This window comes from Odocoileus virginianus, chromosome 23 (assembly GCF_023699985.2).
Source record: "Odocoileus virginianus isolate 20LAN1187 ecotype Illinois chromosome 23, Ovbor_1.2, whole genome shotgun sequence".
Classification (NCBI taxonomy): domain Eukaryota; kingdom Metazoa; phylum Chordata; class Mammalia; order Artiodactyla; family Cervidae; genus Odocoileus; species Odocoileus virginianus.
The window spans coordinates 21,039,667-21,059,934 of NC_069696.1; the positions used below are offsets into that span (position 1 = coordinate 21,039,667).

General features: G+C 37.8%; 1 protein-coding gene across 3 annotated transcripts in view; it reads left to right on the forward strand.

The window, feature by feature from the left end:
• Positions 1–20,268, forward strand: part of PTPRO (protein tyrosine phosphatase receptor type O) — a 263,949-nt gene that overhangs the window by 156,216 nt on the left and 87,465 nt on the right. For all 3 annotated transcript variants that reach the window (XM_070453671.1, XM_070453672.1, XM_070453673.1), the window contains 5 exons: positions 4,316–4,474; positions 6,252–6,404; positions 8,546–8,989; positions 10,873–11,034; positions 14,890–15,086. In XM_070453671.1, the coding sequence (XP_070309772.1) occupies positions 4,316–4,474; positions 6,252–6,404; positions 8,546–8,989; positions 10,873–11,034; positions 14,890–15,086 (1,115 nt within the window). The remainder of the gene's footprint in view (positions 1–4,315; positions 4,475–6,251; positions 6,405–8,545; positions 8,990–10,872; positions 11,035–14,889; positions 15,087–20,268) is intronic.

Here is a 20,268-nt window from a genome sequence, read left to right on the forward strand (position 1 = left end):
GAAAATGAAGAGAAAGGTCACTAGAAATATTGGGAATAACCTTGAATACTTTACAAAAGTGTTTAGACCTTAACCTTTAAACCACGAGGAATGAAGACAGGTCTTATACAAAGGAATGACAATGCAATTTGATTGGGGGAAACCTCCTTCTTGTCACAGAGCTGCAAGGCACACGGTCTGAATCTTGCCTTGGAATGGACAAATTATCACACAGATATTTTGAATAGTGGATCAAAACATGAACTTTAGAGTCAGAGAAATCTGGGAACCATAATGTAGACTTTGGCAGATAATTCCATTCTCCTAGTTTTCTAATTTATAATCTATTCCACTGGTTAGCCAACTTTTCCTGTAAAGGCCTAGGTAATAAATATTTTATGCTTTGTGGACCATATGGTCTGTGTTACAGTGATTCAACTCCACTATGTTAGCAGAAAAGCAGCCATAGATAATACATAAACAAATAAACATGGCTGTGTTCTAAGGCAACTTTATTTAAAAACACCAAAATTTGAATTTCACATAATTTTCATGTGTCATGAAATAGTATTCTTCTGTTGGGTTTTGTCAACCATTTTAAACTGTAAATAGCATTCCTTGCTCAGAAATCATACAAAAACATGTGGCAGGCCAGATTTGGCTTGTGGGCTGTTGATTACTGATTTAGTGGTGGATACTATTAAATAATGCAAATTTTTTATATTAAAAAAAATTTAAATAAACTCCTTAACATAGTGTGTAATATCCAGTATAAGATCACTAAATATAATTAATACCAATGACATTAAATAGAAAATTTCTCAAGAGGCTGAGAGCAAAGGAGAAACAGAAAAGATCAGATGGGGAAAAATCAGTGAGGTGGAGGTGACAGATTTAAAACAGAGACTGACAAAAGTGAGAATATCAAGTAGCCTGAAAACTTAAAACCTTTAAACAGAGATAAGAAAAATTAAGGCGAGGTTGGAGGCAGGAAGAATAATTTAGAAAGTTGTTTAAATAGTCCAGGAAAGTGTTGGAGAGGAAGAAATTCTTACTTAACCTTCTAGGCTTTTCAGGCTGGTCTAAGAATTAAATTGATGTGAGACAGATGAACAAAGGAAAACCAAACTGAAATATAATCAATTGTGTAGATGGGAGAGACCCAGGAAGGCAAGAATTCTCAGAAATGGCCAAAACCTTCACCTTAGAAACTATCTTCAGCTAAAGACAAAAGTTGCTGGGGGTGGTGATTTGAGACCACAAAAGAGGAGGAAGGCAATGTACATGAAGATGGAAAAGCAGATGTTTGATAAACAAATGTTTGCTGGGCCCTGAAGAGACCACAGGATGCAGAGAGGACTCTGATCTCCAAGCCCTGCTAAGTTTCCCTCACCACTTCCAGCCCATATTCTTTGCCAGTCCCTCTGGTGATAATCTAGTCCAGGAACAGGTCCTCTATCTAAGTTCTTTTATGCAGTTAGGGGGAAGATCAAAGTTTCTTCCTGATTCTTCTGTTTCTTAAAAAAGCCTCGTGCCAAAGAGACACGTTTTGTGATGGCAAACCTTGTTCTCCTACAAAAGAAATGATGAAGACTTGAACTAAGTTAGTAGATGTGATGCTAAACATCCTTCCTGGGCCTCAGGTGGCTGCTGCTGGCAGCTCAACTCAGTGGCCTGCTTGGATACAGCTGAACCATTAGGTCAGGTCCCAAGCTGTTATCTAAGCCTCAGACAAGAGCTCTGGCCTGGGACCTGGATGATTCCCTCTTCCCTACTCCTGACATCAGAAGTGGGGGCTAAGGCCAGGTTTGTCTCCATCAGGAGGATCATGTCAGAAGACACATGTCCTTAGGTTGGTCACATCAGAAGCAAAGGATACTGAGCTTTCCTTTTAGTTCCTAAAAACAGAGCAATCACAGGAAGAAATCACCTCAGCAATTAACAGATATTAACAAGTACAAGCCTACGTCTGCTTTCTTGAAACAGCACCTACTCTGCATTTTCTTTTGTTTTTTCATCTTCTAAGATAGTCACATCCAGGACTTTAAGAGTCTTCCTATTTATGAACTGTCATGATGGTTCCAATGGAATTAAGGAACAGGAAATATTCTTCAATTTGAACATAGTTTTTATTATGTGGGCTACCTAATGAGGAAATAATAATCCTGTTAAATGCCATTTTTAATTTTTTATTAAAAGAAAAAATGGGACTCTATGGTAAGATTTTTTAGTAAAAATAATGCCGTAAATTTCTGCTTTGTCATATATTCTTTGCTCCCACCACAAAGTGAAAAGAAAACCAGAAATATATTTCTAGGCTTAGAAATAAGATAGGTGTCTCCATGAATCAGAAACTCCAAGTAGGGAAGAAGGCTGAAGTCATGGAGCCTTTGTGCTCTGAGTCTGAAAGAAGACAGTACTGAGTCTGGGTCACCAGAGAGTAGGAAGGATTGAATTTTTACACATTAGATATGACCCAGAGCCAGGCTCATTGTTGAAAGCAAAGATTCTTCCTGCTTGCCAAAGGCACATGTGGAGTCCTAAGGATGCAAGAGCCACATAGTCTTACTATCAAGTACCACACTTAGTTACCCTCTTAGAGAACGAGTTTGTGAAAACAGCTATATCATCCATAATATCAAGAACCCCAAAGTGATGTTATATGCCCTGGCCCTAAACTACTGATCCTGGTGAGCTGAAAGGATGCTAAACTGCCTCAAAACAGTGAAGAAAAAGCAAGAAATGGGACAATGAGGAAGCAAAATTTGGCCGAGGGCTTATGGTTTAGAACAAACAAAAGAAATCTATGCTAAAGAAGACAGACACCAAAATTATCACATTTTGGACTATGTTTTATGTAGCAACATAACAAAAATCTGTAGTCTGCTATCATCTATAAAATGATAGATGAAAGAATTATACTTATTTTAAAAGATTAAGCAATGATGAAACAAAAATTGGCAAAAATAAAATAGAAACATTTAGAATAAATATAAATTTAGATTTTTAAAAACAACAAAAAAAGATATTTAGCTACAGATTGAGACAAAGTAGGTAATTGTTGAATGAACTAAGTCAAATTTTGGTTTCTTATGTTATTGAAATTGAAATTTCAAAGTGTAAAACTTAAACTAAGTCTATTTCTTTTAGGCTATAGATGTCCAAGAATCCTCTCGATGCTAAAACTTTGAATCAAAATCAGTTTTTTCTATAAGAGTTGATTCGTGTTTTGTTGCCCAGTTGTATCTGACTCTTTGCAACCCCACAGACTGTAGCCTGCCAGGCTCCTCTGTTGATTGGATTTTTTAGGTGAGAATACTGGAGTGGGTTGCCATCTTCCCCATTCAGGGGTTGAACCCGTGACCCACGTGCCTCCTGCTTTGCAGGTGGATTCTTTACCCACTGAGCCATCAGGGAAGCCAATAAAGAGTTGACTCCATGCCAAATTATTTTAAATATTTTCTTGAATGAAATGCATGCTAGTAAGACTCATTCAGTAGTCCCTACTGAAGAATGAAAGGACTCTGGCACTGTACAAGACTTGGGCTGAAAAGTGGGAATGGAGGAAATTCAGATGTAAATCAACCAATCGGTTATTTAAAAAATGAGTATTTATTTACAAAGTTTTGTGATGAGTTAACAACTCATACAAAATAAAAGTAAACATTTTTAAACTTCTGTAGAAAGGGTGATAAACATCATGAACTATAATTCTCATAATATAGGATGGTTTGCAATCTTATACTTACTATTTAAAAAGTGCTAAGCTCATATGAAGAAATAACTGATTATTAAAACATTCATGCCACCCAGGAATCCAACCCAAGTCCCTTGCATCTCCTGCATTGGCAAACAGATTCTTTATCACTGCACCTACCTCCCAGGAAGCCTATTTTCTGTTACTTGTCTGTTATTAATATCAAATTTTCTTGACTTGGGGGAAAAATGAACTAGGAATCTGTAGATACAGACTCTGCCATGCCCTTGTTAAATTACCTTTGACAAGTAATTTAAAGTCTCAGTTATCATTATTTTTATATGTTGAATGGTGATAGGAATATTTGCTCTTCCTAGATCTTAGGGTTGTTGCTAAAGGCAATTGGAAAAATGAATATGAAAGTTCTTTGAAAAGCAGAAATCACCACATAAAATATGCTTTATTAATTACTGCTAAGGAGAACAGTCAGCTCAGGAGTACTGAGGAATTTAGTGGCTTACAGATAATTAAAGTATGTGTAAAATGCTAATAGGTGTCATCCTTGGCACTTCCAAGTATTAATAATGGTATTTTGCTCTTTTCCCAATTCCCCTTTCTCCATTAACTTTCCTACTGCAGAACCTCTTCCTGTAACCAGTGTTTCAATATATGACTATAAACCTTCTCCTGAAACAGGAGTCCTCTTTGAAATTCATTATCCAGAAAAATATAACGTTTTCACAAGAGTAAACATAAGCTACTGGGAAGGTAAAGACTTCCGGACAATGCTATATAAAGGTAAGAGGCAACAGAAAGATGAAAAATGATGACTCTTACATTTTACATGATTTCTGCCAAATGGTCTTGCTCTTGCTCTGAAGAAGTCTTATAATTCACTGTTTGATCATAATGAACCAATAAAAATAGTTACTGATGTATGAAAATATTGTTATGAGGAGACTTAGAATGTTTGGTTCATTATTTTAGAGTCATGTGTCATGCATAAACATAAGAAAAACTTAAATTATTATGACTTACATGTTCTTCTTGCCAAATATTATTCCTGCATGTCTGGTGCAGGAAACAAATTTAAATTTAAATTTAGAAGCACAGCACCTAATCATTTCTTTCTGAGTGCATTAGGGCATTTCCAGACCTGGGAAGTTAGACGGGGGTCTTTCAAAAAGTTTCATTTGAAGATGGTCCAACATTATTCTCGAATGTTAAAGACAATTCTTTTCAGTTCCTTTCTGTATATTTATCTGTATGGCTAGTTAAATGATTGCATTAATATACAGAAATAGGTTTCACTATTTTTACTGGCTTGATGGGGATCTTGTGGTCAGAGAGAGAGAGAAGAGGGTCCAGGGGAATTAAAAATTTCTAAAGAAACCGAATCAATTTCTCTGAATAGACTAGAGGGCAGAAGCGGGCCAGGTGGGAGAGAGACAGGGAGCGGACAGAGGACATTCAGTTTTGGGAGCTGAACTGGAGAGACAAATATTCTCAGGACACAAAACCACTACATTTATCTGCACTGAGTATAGCTGCTGGTCTCAAAGTTGATTAGTTATAAATGAAAACCAGGTAGAAGATACTTACTCAAGCACCTAAGGCATGATACCCAGAAACATCCCACTTTGACTTGCTGCTTTTATAAACTTCTGAATCTTCCATGGATTTTTTTTTTTTTTTAATGAGACAGTGTTTAAGGCACAAGCAGTAACTCTACAGGTTTTTCTTAAAACTTAAAAAAAAATCAAATAAACAAAAACAGACTCTATAACTGCATTCTTTGTTTTCAATGAAAACAGATTATCTGAAAACTAATAATTGAGACCTTATTTGCTTATTGATCACATGCAAATATATGTTTATAAATAACTGAAAAGCATCACTGACACTTTTATTGAGCTAAATTCCATGAGTTTAAAAATGTTAACTAGTATGCTCTCTTTTTTAAGTTAATTAATTTTTCAAATTATTTTTGGCTTTTCATTCAATAAGTGGTATTTTTAGTTCCTCCTTCTCATTTCTTTCCAACTTGGATTGGGATTTTAAGTTTATTATTATCTTCCAAAAAAAAACACATTTTCTAAATAAAATTCAGTTTTTAAATTTTCTTCTTTTTTCAGGAAGGTCCTATTTGCCAAATGATAAATCATTTTCTTTTTAAAAATAGGCTATATTCTACAAGTAAGTCTAGTGAAAACATTTCTTGTAAAATCATTTTTTCCTAAGTCATAAATTGGCAAAATACCTTGGGTTCTTATCTTACATTAAATGATTAGCATAAACCTAATCTCTTCAATTTCTATGTTACCGTTCCCACTTAATACACCAGATGTTCCTATAAAAATTTTAATTCCAATTGTATCTAATTCTTGCAGAAAAAGCCTTTGAGTCTAAAAATTTCAATTTTCAAATCTCTAGCCTTAAATCAATTTTTTATTACTGACTATACTAGAAGTCACAGGAAATATTATTTGACAGATAGTCATAATTGTTCAGAAATTTCTAGAAGTGTGTGGCATTTAGAAAACCAAAAATTTAATATAATTGCTTTTATTCTCAGATTTTTTTAAGGGAAAAACAGTGTTTAATCACTGGCTGCCAGGAATATGCTATAGTAATATCACCTTTCAGCTGGTATCCGAGGCAACTTTTAATAAAAGCACTCTCGTGGAGTACAGTGGTGTCAGTCATGAGCCCAAACAGCATAGAACTGGTAAGTTATTTGAAAAATCAAATTTAGTGAAAAAATAATTAAATTATGTGTTTTTGTTATATGTATGCTTTCTGTCATTCTAAGGAAAATTTTCTGTTCCAGAACTCAGAAAAAAATACATATTTCAATAATCTAAAATGAATTTTCTATCAATGTAAAATGAACTGAGCAAAATATTCAATAAAAAATTTAAATATGTCAATGAAATCACAGATTTTTAATTTTTGAATAAAAAACCATGTGATATTACCAAAAGTTATAAGTAATTTAACTGAATCAAGTAGACATCAGTAAATCTACAATATGACATAATAACCATATGGCAGAAGAACAGATGTGAGAAGTTCTAGTATAGATTATCTGATTATTAAAAGAAAATATTGGGATTCAGATACACCTAAAACTTGGCAGTGCTTAACTTTAGTATCATCACTAATATGAAGCACAATCACAGGATGAATAGATGAATGAATGGATGGATGGATAGATAGATGGGTAGGAAGGTGAAAGAATGGATGGGTAAAATAAATACACACATGCTAAATGCCCATCACCAATACCAATATAACTGACATTTTTCACCCCAAACATGCTTAAGTATTTGATAAGCATGAGGAGACACAATTCATACAAATATTGGGAATGGATTGTAATAGATCACCAACAGACCCTGCCAATCTGAAATTCTAAGATGTCATGATTCTCATTATTTAGGCCAAAACAAAGAAATTATTTCAGCTAAATATTAATATTTTATTCACCTCATGTCAACACCTAAGATTCTACTTGTAGTTTTCATTATTCAAGTAAAGGAACTAGTTGAGCATCTTTACCTGGGAGATTTTTAAAGTACAGGGAGAGATGAAGACAAAGTCCGCTAAAATGGTTTCCTGGCCTCAAAAATGGTAGAGGTGCTATTGGCACTCATGGGCTTCCCTAGAGGTTCAATGGTAAAGAATCCGCCTGCCAATGCAGGAGACATGGGTTCAACCCCTGGGTCAGGAATATCCCCTGGAGGAGGAAACGGCAACCCACTCCAGTATTCTTGTCTGGGAAATGCCATGGACAGAGGAGTCTGATGGGCTCCATCCATAGGGTCATAAAGAGTTGGACACGACTTAGCAACTAAACAGCTATTGGCAATCATACAAGGCAGAATGCAATAAATATTATTAAAGAGTTGGACACGGCTGAAGTGACTGAGCGTGTGCACACAAAGTTATATAGCAGCATGAAAGAGCGAAAGATTAATTTTTATTAAAATCCCCTAAGAGGTGAGTGTTGAGTTGCTATTCGAAAGATATGTAGAATTTGTTGCAGGTAGAGACCATGCAGTGGCCTTCATAATTTTCTACCACTAGAAAAGTATACTTCCATAATCCATAAACTTATTTTGTGGGCATAGTTTTCATTTTGAGAGGTTAGAAGTGAAGCCATATTTGCAACGTGTGTTAAAGTTTCTAAAGGTAATTTCGACACGCAACTCTCCTAAGTGCAACTATGTCATAGAGAGTATTTTTAGTCCTGATAGATATAAAACACTATAGTTCCTTTTTTGTAAAAAAGATCTAGTGACAGAGACTTGGCTTTTTCAAAAAGAGATTGTGATAAGCTGAAAAATATGAATGTAACTCTACTTTGGAAGTGGTTCAGTCACCACTTTGACTAACACAGTACCACTACTTAATGTATTTGAAGTGTGACTGATGATACGATAATGTATGCACATCATGTACAAAATCTTAGATAGACATGTACTTGAAACGACACTTGTTATTGATGCAAAAAGTGAAAGTGAAAGAAAGTGAAGTCGCTCAGTCATGTCCGACTCTTTGCGACCCCATGGACTGTAGCCTACCAGGCTCCTCTGTCCATGGAATTTTCCAGGCAAGAATGCTGGAGTGGGTTGCCTTTTCCTTCACCAGGCGATCTTCCCAACCCAGGGATCGAACCCAGTTCTCCTGCATTGTAGGCAGACACTTTTACCATCTGAACCACCAGGGAAGTCTGGAAACGACACTTGTTCTTGATGTAAAAGTAGAGTTAAACTCTGTTTTCTGAATCTGCTTGTTTGACTCATTAATAAAGTATTCATTATAATAGTTAAAAAATACATAAAATGCTAATTCTCTTTCTTACAGCCCCTTATCCACCTCGGAATATCTCAGTTCGTATAGTGAACTTGAACAAAAACAACTGGGAAGAAGAGAGTGGCAGTTTCCCAGAGGAATCGTTCATAAGATCACAAGATACAATGGGAAAGGACAGAGTCTTCCATTTTACAGAGGACACTCCTGAAATTCCCTCTGGCAACATTTCCTCTGGTTGGCCTGACTTTAACAGCAGTGATTTCAAAACAACATCCCAGCCATATTGGTGGGACAGCGCATCTGCGACTCCTGAAAGTGAAGATGAATTTGTCAGTGTGCTTCCCACAGAATACGAAAATAACAATACACTCAGTGAGACAGAGAAATCGGCATCCAGCTCCTTCTCTTCTTTCCCTGTACAAATGATATTGAGTTGGTTACCACCAAAACCACCCACTGCCTTTGATGGGTTCCATATCCACATAGAAAGAGAAGGTAAAAAAAAAAAAAATTTTTTTTAATTAAAAAAAAATTAAAAAGAAAGAAAGAGAAGGTAAAGTACTGGGAAATCAGAGGACATAAGAAATGGTGCAAAGGTAAAGGAAACGGGAACTTTGAAAAATTACATTTAGAAAGAAAGACTGAAGGCAGACAGTTAAGATATAAGAAAAATGGTAAAGAAAATGAAGCATTTATTGAATATCCCAAGGCAGACTGAAACCAGAAAACGAAAATGAACAGATTGGGTCAGAACCCAGTTTGGGTAGTTCACACATTGCAAGTATGGACGACTGTACACATTTTATTGCTGACACTTCACCTCCCCCAGGCCACTGAGGAAACTTTGAAAAGATTTTGAATTAAATTTCTAACCATCACAAATTACAGAATATCCTGGAGACGTGTTCTGTTTTCCAGGTACACAAATTTGTGAAGCATGCAGCAAAAGAATCTTACTGACAACATGACTTCTTTCCCTAGAGTATCAGACCTGTGTTCTGCTTATCAGGCTAGTCTTATTTCCCTTCAGGGGGTGCTCCCCTGGAACCAGCACAACTCACATTTTTCCAAAGAGAAGATGGTAGTAGAATAAAAATACACAGCAACTGGTATTCCCACTCCAGCTACTATATCATATATATTGTATTCACTTAGCATCCAAGAGACATTCTTTATATTTAACCCATTACTTTATGAAAAACAGGGCCATGGCATTCAGTAAATTTGGATCATGAATCACATCTGAATTGTTGTTTGGTAGATATTCGTTGTTTATTTAGAAATTGTTGTTTATTTTGTTTTTATAATGACATACTTCATTTTTTGCTCTCCAGTCTAGTAGTTTGAGTGGCAAAGGTTGTCAAGTTGTCAGAAATTTGAGGTTAAATCGACAGCTTTACTTACATGCTAGGGTATTCAAATCATATAGTCTCATAGATGACATATTGTTTGCCCCTATTTTATCCAATAGAATGAAATACAAGATTTGTGAATTCCTCTATATTGGAGTATAGAGCAACCAACAATACACAAATATTATATAAAATTGAAATCCTTTGTCATTTATAATTATTTGAGTCAAAAGTCTTAACATCTGCCTGAAATTGCCTATATTTTTAAAAAGTTCCTTTAGTCTTTTATTTTTCTGTTCCTAGATATAGTCTCTGGAAAATAGGGTCTTAGAGTATTTTGTAATGCCTATTTCCATGAAAGTTCAGTCATGCTTTTATCTGACTGCAGTGTGTTCTGTTGAAGGCGACTCTGGTAGCCAAATGATAAGAAAAAAACTTCAAATGAAGCAATAAGCAGCAGGAGATAGACTTTGAAGCAATGTAAAAATCATTTTTACTTTTAAAATTTCTGGAAGTCAGCCAATGAATCAAAATATAATGTGTCAGAAAATATACCCAGAGGGTTATTTCTAACTAGAAAATAATTCAATATATTTTAAGACACTTATGCATATTTAATGTTATCACAAAGAACTTGTACAACATTTGGTACTGTTTCTTTTAATTCTTTATATCCAAATGAGAAAGTTGATCATTGCTATCTTCTCCTAACATTATACTTGTGTTTTGTGTGTATCATTTTACTGGCTGACAGTATGTAAGAATGCAGTATATATATATATCCATATTTTTATTGATTTGGACACCATATTTTGATTTAGTTATTTTAAAATACTGTAAGAAAACAATTTGAACTCTTAGCCATCTTTTTTCAATAGCAATTTTAGTTTGGAGGTACAATTCAACTAGACACAAGGAAAGAGGCAAAATAAGAAAATACTTTTAAAAAAATTAATTGACTTATCTATAGCCAAGGCTGTTCTGGATATAAATTCATATATATTCTCTTCTTTATACATGATTTAGAAAACTTTACTGAATATTTGACAGTGGATGAAGAAGCACATGAATTTGTTGCAGAACTGAAGGAGCCCGGGAAATATAAGTTATCTGTGACAACCTTTAGTTCCTCAGGATCTTGTGAAACTCGAAAGAGTCAGTCAGCAAAATCACTCAGTTTTTATATCAGTAAGTACCAAAGAGATTATTTTGCATTTACAGAGAAGCTAAAACAATGGAGCCGGTGAGATGAATGATGCTCAAGCATCAATTATTCATCAATCCTTAGAGACCCTGAGAATTCTTCAAGGTCATGAGAGGCCCAAATCCATGTGATTTTTGACAGCAGAGAAAATATATGTATGTTTCATAGTAGCGAATCTACCCAGGGATTTAACTTGAGGACTTTTTTTTATTATTGAGATAATTGAACATTTGTTAAATTGACCTTTCGCACTAGTGGTAACAAACTCTCCAAGGACATGGTCACATAGTTTAGAAAAGAGGACTTTTGTTTGAAGCCATAATGAAAACTGGTATTTTTGAACTGTGTGAAAAGTCTCATTAGAGTGTTGAATTTGGGGAGCTTGAAAGAAGCACAGAGATTCAAGTGTAGTAAGACCTAGGTGGTCTCTCCAAAAATCAGCACAAACGAAGATAGAGCATGGGACTTCCCTGGTGGCTCAGATGGTAAAGAATCCACCTGCAATGCAGAAGACCCAGGTTCAATCCCTGGGTCGGGAAGATCTCCTGGAGAAGGAAATGGCAACCCAATCCAGTATTCTTACCTGGAAAACCCCAGGGACAGAGGAGCCTGGTGAGCTACAGCCCATGGGGTCCCAAGAAATCAGACTCAACTTAATGACTAAACAACAACAGCGAAGCTAGAGCATTATGAAAATAACAAGATCAAGTCTTAGGGCAGCTTCTACTGATTACATCAGGGATAATAGCAGGCCAATAACTAGCCTCAAAAAGCTACACAAATAGTGTATGTCGGTAATGTTTTCTGCTAATCTGACTATTCTTACCACAAGTTTAGAGGCCAAAAATCTGTTTCCTAGCTTATCCGGAGTTAAATGTGCCTCTCATCAGCAGCAGAAAAAAAAAAAAGAAGGCAATGGATAAAAACTTCATTCCAAGAAGGATGATCGCCATATGTTATCTCCTCCTCCAAAGGCGAAATACCACCTTTCATTAAATGACCCTCAAAAAGGCGAGATAAAAAGGAGGAGCTCAGAGGAGAGAAATCAGTTTATTTAGCAGCCTAAAAATGTTGAAAATACCCTGTATAACAATTTTTGTTAAGAAACCAAAAATGTCACCACTGGTGAAAAGACTTAATATCCACTAGACAAGCAGAAAAATTATCCATGATCACCCTGCATGTCTTTCAGTTACAGGAGATCTTTGACATGACATCATTTGAGAATGAAAGCAAAGTTTAGTATTGAGTTCTTCCCATGAGGCTAAAAATGTTTCATTAACCCAGAGATTCCCTTGTCAGCCAGCAGAGACCCACTGCAAGTTCCAGGAAAACTTCTACAACTGTTCAGGCCATTAGCTCTTCCCTCCTCTGAATTCTACTGTTTCATAATGAAGTGGAAGTCTTAGTCAGTCAATTGTGTCCATCTCTTTGTGACCTCATGGACTGTAGCCCACCAGGCTCCTCTGTCCATGAGTTTCTCCAGGCAAGGATATTGAAGTCGGTAGCCATTCTTTTCTCCAGGGGAACTTCCTGGCCCAGGAATCAAACCCAGGTCTCCTGCATTGCAGGCAGATTCTTTACAGTACAGAGCTTATCTCTGAGTGTGATATTTTTCTAGATGGATTTTATTTGCATACTTCTTGCTTTTCATGCCACATAATAAAACCCTAAGTTGGGGTTATACTTTTTGCTTATTTATTATTTCTGTTGTACATTCAACAAATATTTATTGAATCACTTTCCAGTGATAGGCACTCTGTTCTTAGAGTATCCAAACTGACCAGAGCTGCTGAGAATGTCAGAATTGCTCAAAAATATGATTATTTTGAAGAGATGCATGTTAATATTCATTTAGGAAAATATAAGGTACTAGAAATGTTTATATTTCTCTGCCAGTAAAACAACCTGTTTGGAGCTTCAGATATTCTGTTCTGCAGTAATGAGTTACTCAGGTGTACTATGTATATGCTTTTGACTTTACAAGGATACTGTATTTATGTAGTTTTGAAGGCTTTCCTCAGAGATGAAAATTAAGGTAGAAATTTACATTAGTCTCCCAAAAGCCTTATGAAGGGAACATTCCTATTACCTCCATTTTTAGGTGGAAAAAAAAATACTTAGACACAGAAAGTTTAGCCATTTAGTGTGAGAAGGAGAATCAGACTCTAGAAATCTTTAGTAACCGTGTCCATTTTCATGGAGTCTGCAGTGACCTATTACCTTGTGTTGATTATCAGGTCCATCCTATTATAAAGCCATTAAATGAGTGAATTTGTTTTGCCTCCATCCACCTTCTCTCCCTGCTCCCACCCACTTCAGATCTTCATAACAGTAACAACATTTCACATTTAGATAGTTTTCTAATACATTGCAATCTCATTTGATCCCAGCAACAATCTTATAAAGTAGACTAATCAGATGGCATCTTGAGATGTTAACACAAAGCCCCAACCCAGAAAATAGGAGCCCTAGGTTGTCTCTCAATACTCACTCTGTGACATTGGGCGGGTCATTCACATCTCTGGGCCCCGGTTTCCCCATCAGTAACCCACACTGGAACTCTAAAGTCCTTTCCTGTCCTCACGTTCTATGATTTGTCCATTTGACAGATGCAGTGACTGAGATTCAGAGAAGTCATTTGCCCAAAGTTGCATCACTAATAATGAGCAAAACTGAGTTTGGCGCCAAATTTCCTGTTTCCAGATTCACCCTTCTGATAGTTTCATAGTGCTCCAGGAAGTTTCACACAGGAGTTAAGAGCATGGATTTTGAAACCAGACTTCTTGTGTGTGAATCCCAGCTCTACTTATCCTATCTCTGCCTCGGTTTTCTTATCCGAAACTGAAATCAATCCAGTACTTATAAGTTTAGTTAAGAAAATTAAAGAATTAAAATATGTAAACATAAATAAGCTTAAAAGAGCCTGGCAAACAGTGAGTCCTACATCTCTTTGCCATTGTAATTATTATTATCATTTATATTATTTTTATTTTCTTTGCCCATTTCCCATGAGCTTGAGACTGCCCTCCCCAGCAGAGTCACTTATTCCTCCCCTTTTCCTGGGCTCCAGGACCACAGCTTCTTATTGAGAGAACTGACAAATGTATCCTAAGCAAATAAAAGAAGTTGCACATTTGCATTTTAACAGGGACTTTCAGGAGATAATAATCACCTTACCATTTCTTGGGTCTTCACTATATGTCAGGCACTGTGCTAATAACCACTTTGGAAATTTAAAAGAACAAAGCTAATGGCGGGCACTTTTAGGGAGATATTTTATAATGAGGATCCCACCATGTCCTCAAATTATCACCCAGGTTTCCACCAGCTTCTATAATTGAGCCTGTCTGTTGCCTATTTCTTCTCTAAGGGAGTCACACTGCTGCTTTGATTCTGCTGTCACCAGATTTAAAATTTTCTTCACAGGATTGCAGTAGAGGCTAATTTGAATCTCAACATAATTATTTCTAGAGCCCAAAGATCCTAACAGTGAAGGAATCACAAACACTCATGAAACCACACTGCCACACACGCTCTTTGTTAAGTAACTTCTGTCTGGTGCAGAAGTTACCAGAATAGTCTCAGAGGCATGTAAGCATTAAAGTGGGGCTTCTGTCTCTCAGTAGAATTGGTTTCGTTGCTGCCACCAGGCTGTTGCTTAGATCAACGGGGAGGTCACCCAGTGGAGACCATAGCTAGGCAGAGGACATGAAGACTTGCCAGTCTGACTCGGAATGTCTTTGTAAGGGCAAAAGGGAAACAGCATGATTTTTCAAGCTGTGGGCCATCTGAACCCGCTGAGCCTGAAGCCTCCCTTGTGCTCTGGTTTGATCCAGGTCCTTCAGGAGAATGGATTGAGGAACTCACGGAGAAGCCCCAGCACGTGAGTGTCCACGTCCTGAGCGCAACCACCGCCTTGATGTCCTGGGCGTCTCCCCAGGAGAACTACAATGGCACCATTGTGTCCGTGGTGTCGCTCACCTGCCAGAAACAGAAGGAGAGCCAGAGGCTGGAAAAGCAGTACTGCACCCAGGTACAGGAAAGGAAGGGCAGTCGGGCTCACTCACCTCCTGCAGCCCAGCCTCCCAGCAGAGGCAAGGGCGCCACCGTGGCCAGCAGCTGTGCCAAGGTCTCCCTGGTGCATCACGGATACAGGAGCCAGGATGCCGGTGCCCAAGGCTCTGCAATCACAGTCGCCTTCCTTTCTTCCTAGAACTACCGTCTTCCTTTTACTTCCATTCCTCATTCAAGAACAGATCCTGAGTACCTATGCTGTGCTGGGTACTGGAGGAGATGGTGGGAATCTAGACAGTTTTTATACATCCTGCTCTTGCTGAGTTTATAGTCTAGTGAGAACAATAGTAAGTATTCATGTATTACTGCAGAGTATAAGACCTAGGCTAAAAGTAAGTGATGGTAGGTCTATATAAATTCACAGATAGAAGAGCATGAATAAATATGGATTGGGGCAAGAGGATTTGAAAATGATCAGAACTTTACCTTCTAGGGGAGGAGACAGGAAGCAGTAGGTTTAGGGGAGATTTGGTTTACTTGGTGCAGTTTTTGTATTTTTTCCTTTTTTTTTTTTTCTTGTTGTCTTAACTATAAAGGTAATACATGTTCACTGGAAAAAAAAAAAACAGTTAAAAAATTTCAAGTACATAAAGTGAAAAACAATTCCCTCATTAATACAAATGAAGACTTTTAAAGGATAAATAGCAGTTAGCTGAGTGAAAGGGGTAGATGGGGCAAGTGGAGAAACCTGGGAATCTATAGTTCTGGGCATGGCTACCAGAATGAACCGCCATGCCCAGTCATCAGTTCTGAATGAAACCACCAACCTGGGCATCTAAGCAGACTTTGCCCTCAGATGTCCTGAATACACCCACTGGAAGCCTGCAGCCCAATCTTATTTTCCTAAACCTGGTTTTACTTTTTCTTCTTTTTTTCATGAGATCAAAGAAACTGATTCTTAGTGTCTTACAAACACAATACTTTTAAAATTGGAGTGTAACTGCTTTACAATGTTGTATTAGTTAATGCCATACAATGAACTGAATCAGCTATATGTATGCATATATCTGCTCCTTCTTAAACCTCCCTCTACCACCTGCCCCCCACCCCACCCCTCTCGGTCATCACAGAGCATCCAGCTGAGCTCCCTGTGCTATATAGCTGCTTCCCACTCATTGTCTATTTAACATATGGCAGTGTATATATGTCAATGCTGTTCTCTCCATTCATCTCGTTCTCCCCACCCCACGTCCACATTTCCATTCTCTACTTCTGCTTCTCTACTCCTGACCTGCAAATAGGCTCATCTGTACCATCTCTCTAAATTCCATATATGTGCATTAGTATACATTATTTCAAGTGCAATCTTTTCTTGCCTAGAGGCAAAAAAAAGTTTAATTATTAATTTGTGTGGAGTATGCTGGAAATAGAATATGCACTCAAAACAGGTGTTTGCTGTGTGGAAGCTATTTGGAGTGTTTCCATTTATTCCATGAAAATCAGGCATTTAGTGTAATTCTAAGGGTGAGAAATTTTAAATTAAGATGAATTCAGGAATCATGGCCTTTGGAGCTCTCAAAAGCCCTAGAGAGCTGAGATAAGCCCAGCATGAAGATGAGGCTACCCTGTCAGCTTGAATTAAAGAGTAAACACGCCAAACAGATTAACTAGTCATCACAGCTCACTGTGCAGTTTATTAGCTTCCTTCCCTGATTGTACCCAGCACGACTGACTCTTCACATTGATAGAAAATGTGTTGTGTCCCAGAACATAACTAGAACTTGACTGCTCTCAGGTATGATTTTTCTTCTTCCCTCTAATGTGTAAGTTACACATCTTATACATAGAAGTGCTAGTGTCAGTCACTCAGTTCAGTTCAGTTCATTTTAGTCCCTCAGTCGTGTCTGACTCTGCAACACCGTGAATCGCAGCACGCCAGGCCTCCCTGTTCATCATCAACTGCCGGAGTTTACTCAAACTCATGTCCATTGAGTTGGTGATGCCATCCAACCATCTCATCCTCTGTCGTCCCCTTATCCTCCTGCCCTCAATCTTTCCCATCATCAGGGTCTTTCAAATGAGTCAGCTCTTTGCGTCAGGTGGCCAGAGTATTGGAGTTTCAGCTTCAACATCAGTCCTTCCAATGAACACCCAGGACTGATCTCCTTTAGGATGGACTGATTGGATCTCCTTGCAGTCCAAGGGACTCTCAAGAGTCTTCTCCAACACCACAATTCAAAAGCATCAATTCTTCGGCGCTCAGCCTTCTTTATAGTCCAACTCTCACATCCATACATGACTACTGGAAAAACCATAGCCTTGACTGGACGGACCTTTGTTGACAAAGTAATGTCTCTGCTTTATAATATGCTGTCTAGGTTGGTCATAATGTAAGCATCTTTTAATTTCATGGCTGCAGTCACCATCTGCAGTGATTTTGGAGCCCCAAAAAATAAAGTCTGACACTGTTTCCACTGTTTCCCCATCTATTTACCACGAAGTGATGGGACCGGATGCCATGATCTTTGTTTTCTGAATGTTGAGTTTTAAGCCAAATTTCTCACTGTCCTCTTTCACTTTCATCAAGAGGCTCTTTAGTTCTTCTTCACTTTCTGCCATAAGGGTGGTGTTATCTGCATATCTGAGGTTATTGATATTTCTTCCTGCAATCTTGATTCCAGCTTATGCTTCATCCAGCCCAGCATTTCTCATGATGTACTCTGCATGTAAGTTAAATAAGCAGGCTGACAATATACAGCCTTGACTTACTCCTTTTCCTATTTGGAACCAGTCTGTAGTTCCGTGTCCAGTTCTAACTATTGCTTCCTGACCTGCATACAGATTTCTCAAAAGGCAGGTCAGGTGGTCTGGTATTCCCATCTCTTTCAGAATTTTCCACAGTTTATTGTGATCCACACAGTCAAAGGCTTTGGCATAGTCAATGAAGCAGAAATAGATGTTTTTCTGGAACTCTCTTGCTCTTTCAATGACCCAGAGGATGTTGGCAATTTGATCTCTGGTTCCTCTGCCTTTTCTAAAACCAGCTTGAACATCTGGAAGTTCATGATTCATGTATTGCTGAAGGCTGGCTTGAGAATTTTGAGCATTACTTTGCTAGCATGTGAGATGAGTGCAATTGTGCGGTAGTTTAAGCAATCTTTGGCATTGCCTTTCTTAGGGGTTGGAATGAAAACTGACATTTTCCAGTCCTGTGGCCACTGCTGAGATTTCCAAATTTGCTGGCATATAGAGTGCAGCACTTTCATAGCATCATCTTTTAGGATTTGAAATAACTCAACTAGAATTCCATCACCTCCACTAGCTTTACTTGAAGTGATGCTTCCTAAGGCCCACTTGACTTCACATTCCAGGATGTCTGGCTCTAGGTGAGTGATCACACCATTGTGATTATCTGGGTCATGAAGCTCTTTTTCGTATAGTTCGTCTGTGTATTCTTGCCACCTCTTATTAATATCTTCTGCTTCTGTTAAGTCCATACCATTTCTGTCCTTTATTGGGCCCATCTTTGCATGACATGTTCCCTTGGTATCTCTAAATTTCTTGAAGAGATCTCTAGTCTTTCCCATTCTATTGTTTTCCTCTGTTTCTTTGCATTGATCACGGAGGAAGGCTTTCTTATCTCTCCTTACTATTCTTTGGAACTCTGCATTCAAATGGGTATATCTTTCCTTTTCTCCTGTGCTTTTGACTTCTCTTCTTTTCACAGCTATTTGTAAGGCCTCCTCAGACAGCCATTTTGCTTTTTTGCATTTCTTTTTCATGGGGATGGTCTTGTTCCCTGTTTCCTGTACAATGTCATGCACCTCCGTCCATAGTTCATCAGGCACTTTGTTTATCAGACCTAGTCCCTTAAATCTATTTCTCATTTCTCACTCAGTTGTGTCCAACTCTTTGCGACCCCTTGGACTGTAGCCCACCAGGATCGTCTGTCCATGGGGTTTCCCAGGCAAGAAGACTGGAGTGGGTTGCCATTTCCTTCTCCATATACATGGAAGCCAAAGGCTAAAAGTGTAGAGAGATATTGTAAATTATATATGAACCAGAAAAGTCTGGTCTAAGTGCTTGCTGACAGTGGCTTCTTTGAAATGCAAATGTGAAACTGTTGCAGATTGTAGGCAAGGAGGGAAAGCAGAGGGCAGAAACTAGACCACTGTTCTAGGTGTTATCTCAGTTACCACAAGAGGATTGTGTTGGTATTACAGCATTACATCATCATCATCACACACACACATGTATATTTTCAAAGAAAGAAACATCAGTTCAAAAAAATCTCAAAAATTGGCCTAGAGAAGAATCCAGAATATGCTCTCACCAACACTGGTCTGACTGAGGTTATTTCTTAGAGCAACGGTGATTATGTTGAATCGAAAAATCAAAATGCAGCTCAAAAAATAAGAGTGATTCTAAAGTCAAACACAGATGAATAATTAACCACAATGTTTTATTCTCTCACACTTTCATTCTCCCCACTTTTTCTCTACCATAATCTCATCAACTGTACCACAGGATCACTCCTTTATCGATTACTGTCATCCATGAGATTCGGCGCTAGTACCCCTGCCCCTCCCCACAGTTTCATTGCTTTGTTTTCTAGGAGGTTCTGTGTGAGCTGCTAGAAATAAGAAAAAATTTGATTTGAGCCTTGATTTCATGAAGCTTAGAATCTAGCCTTTCATGTAGGTATCTTGAAGTGAAGTGAAAGTCGCTCAGTCACATCCGACTCTTTGCAACCCCCATGGACTGTAGCCCACAAGGCTCATCTGTCCAGGGAATTCTCCAGGCAAGAATACTGGAGTGGGTAGCCATTCCCTTCTCCAGGGGATCTTCCTGACTCAGGGATCAAACCCAAGTCTCCTGCATTGCAGGCAGATTCTTTACCCTCTGAGCCACCAGGGAAGCCCCTTGGTATCTCTTAATTTGAATTTGTCCTCATTAAGTGTATGTACTTCATGTCTGGTGGCTGTCTTGTGTGAGTTCATATGTGAATATTCATGAGCAAGAAAGTTTTGTAATATATCCCTGCTAACAAACCTTGTAGTTCTACTCACTAATAAGCCTATGTCAATATAGTGAGCATAATAAAGCCACTGCTCAGTGTCATATAAAGGACTCTCCAAAGACTCACACACAATTATGAATTTCAGAATAAAGAAGCATCATGTAATATATGGATGTATATT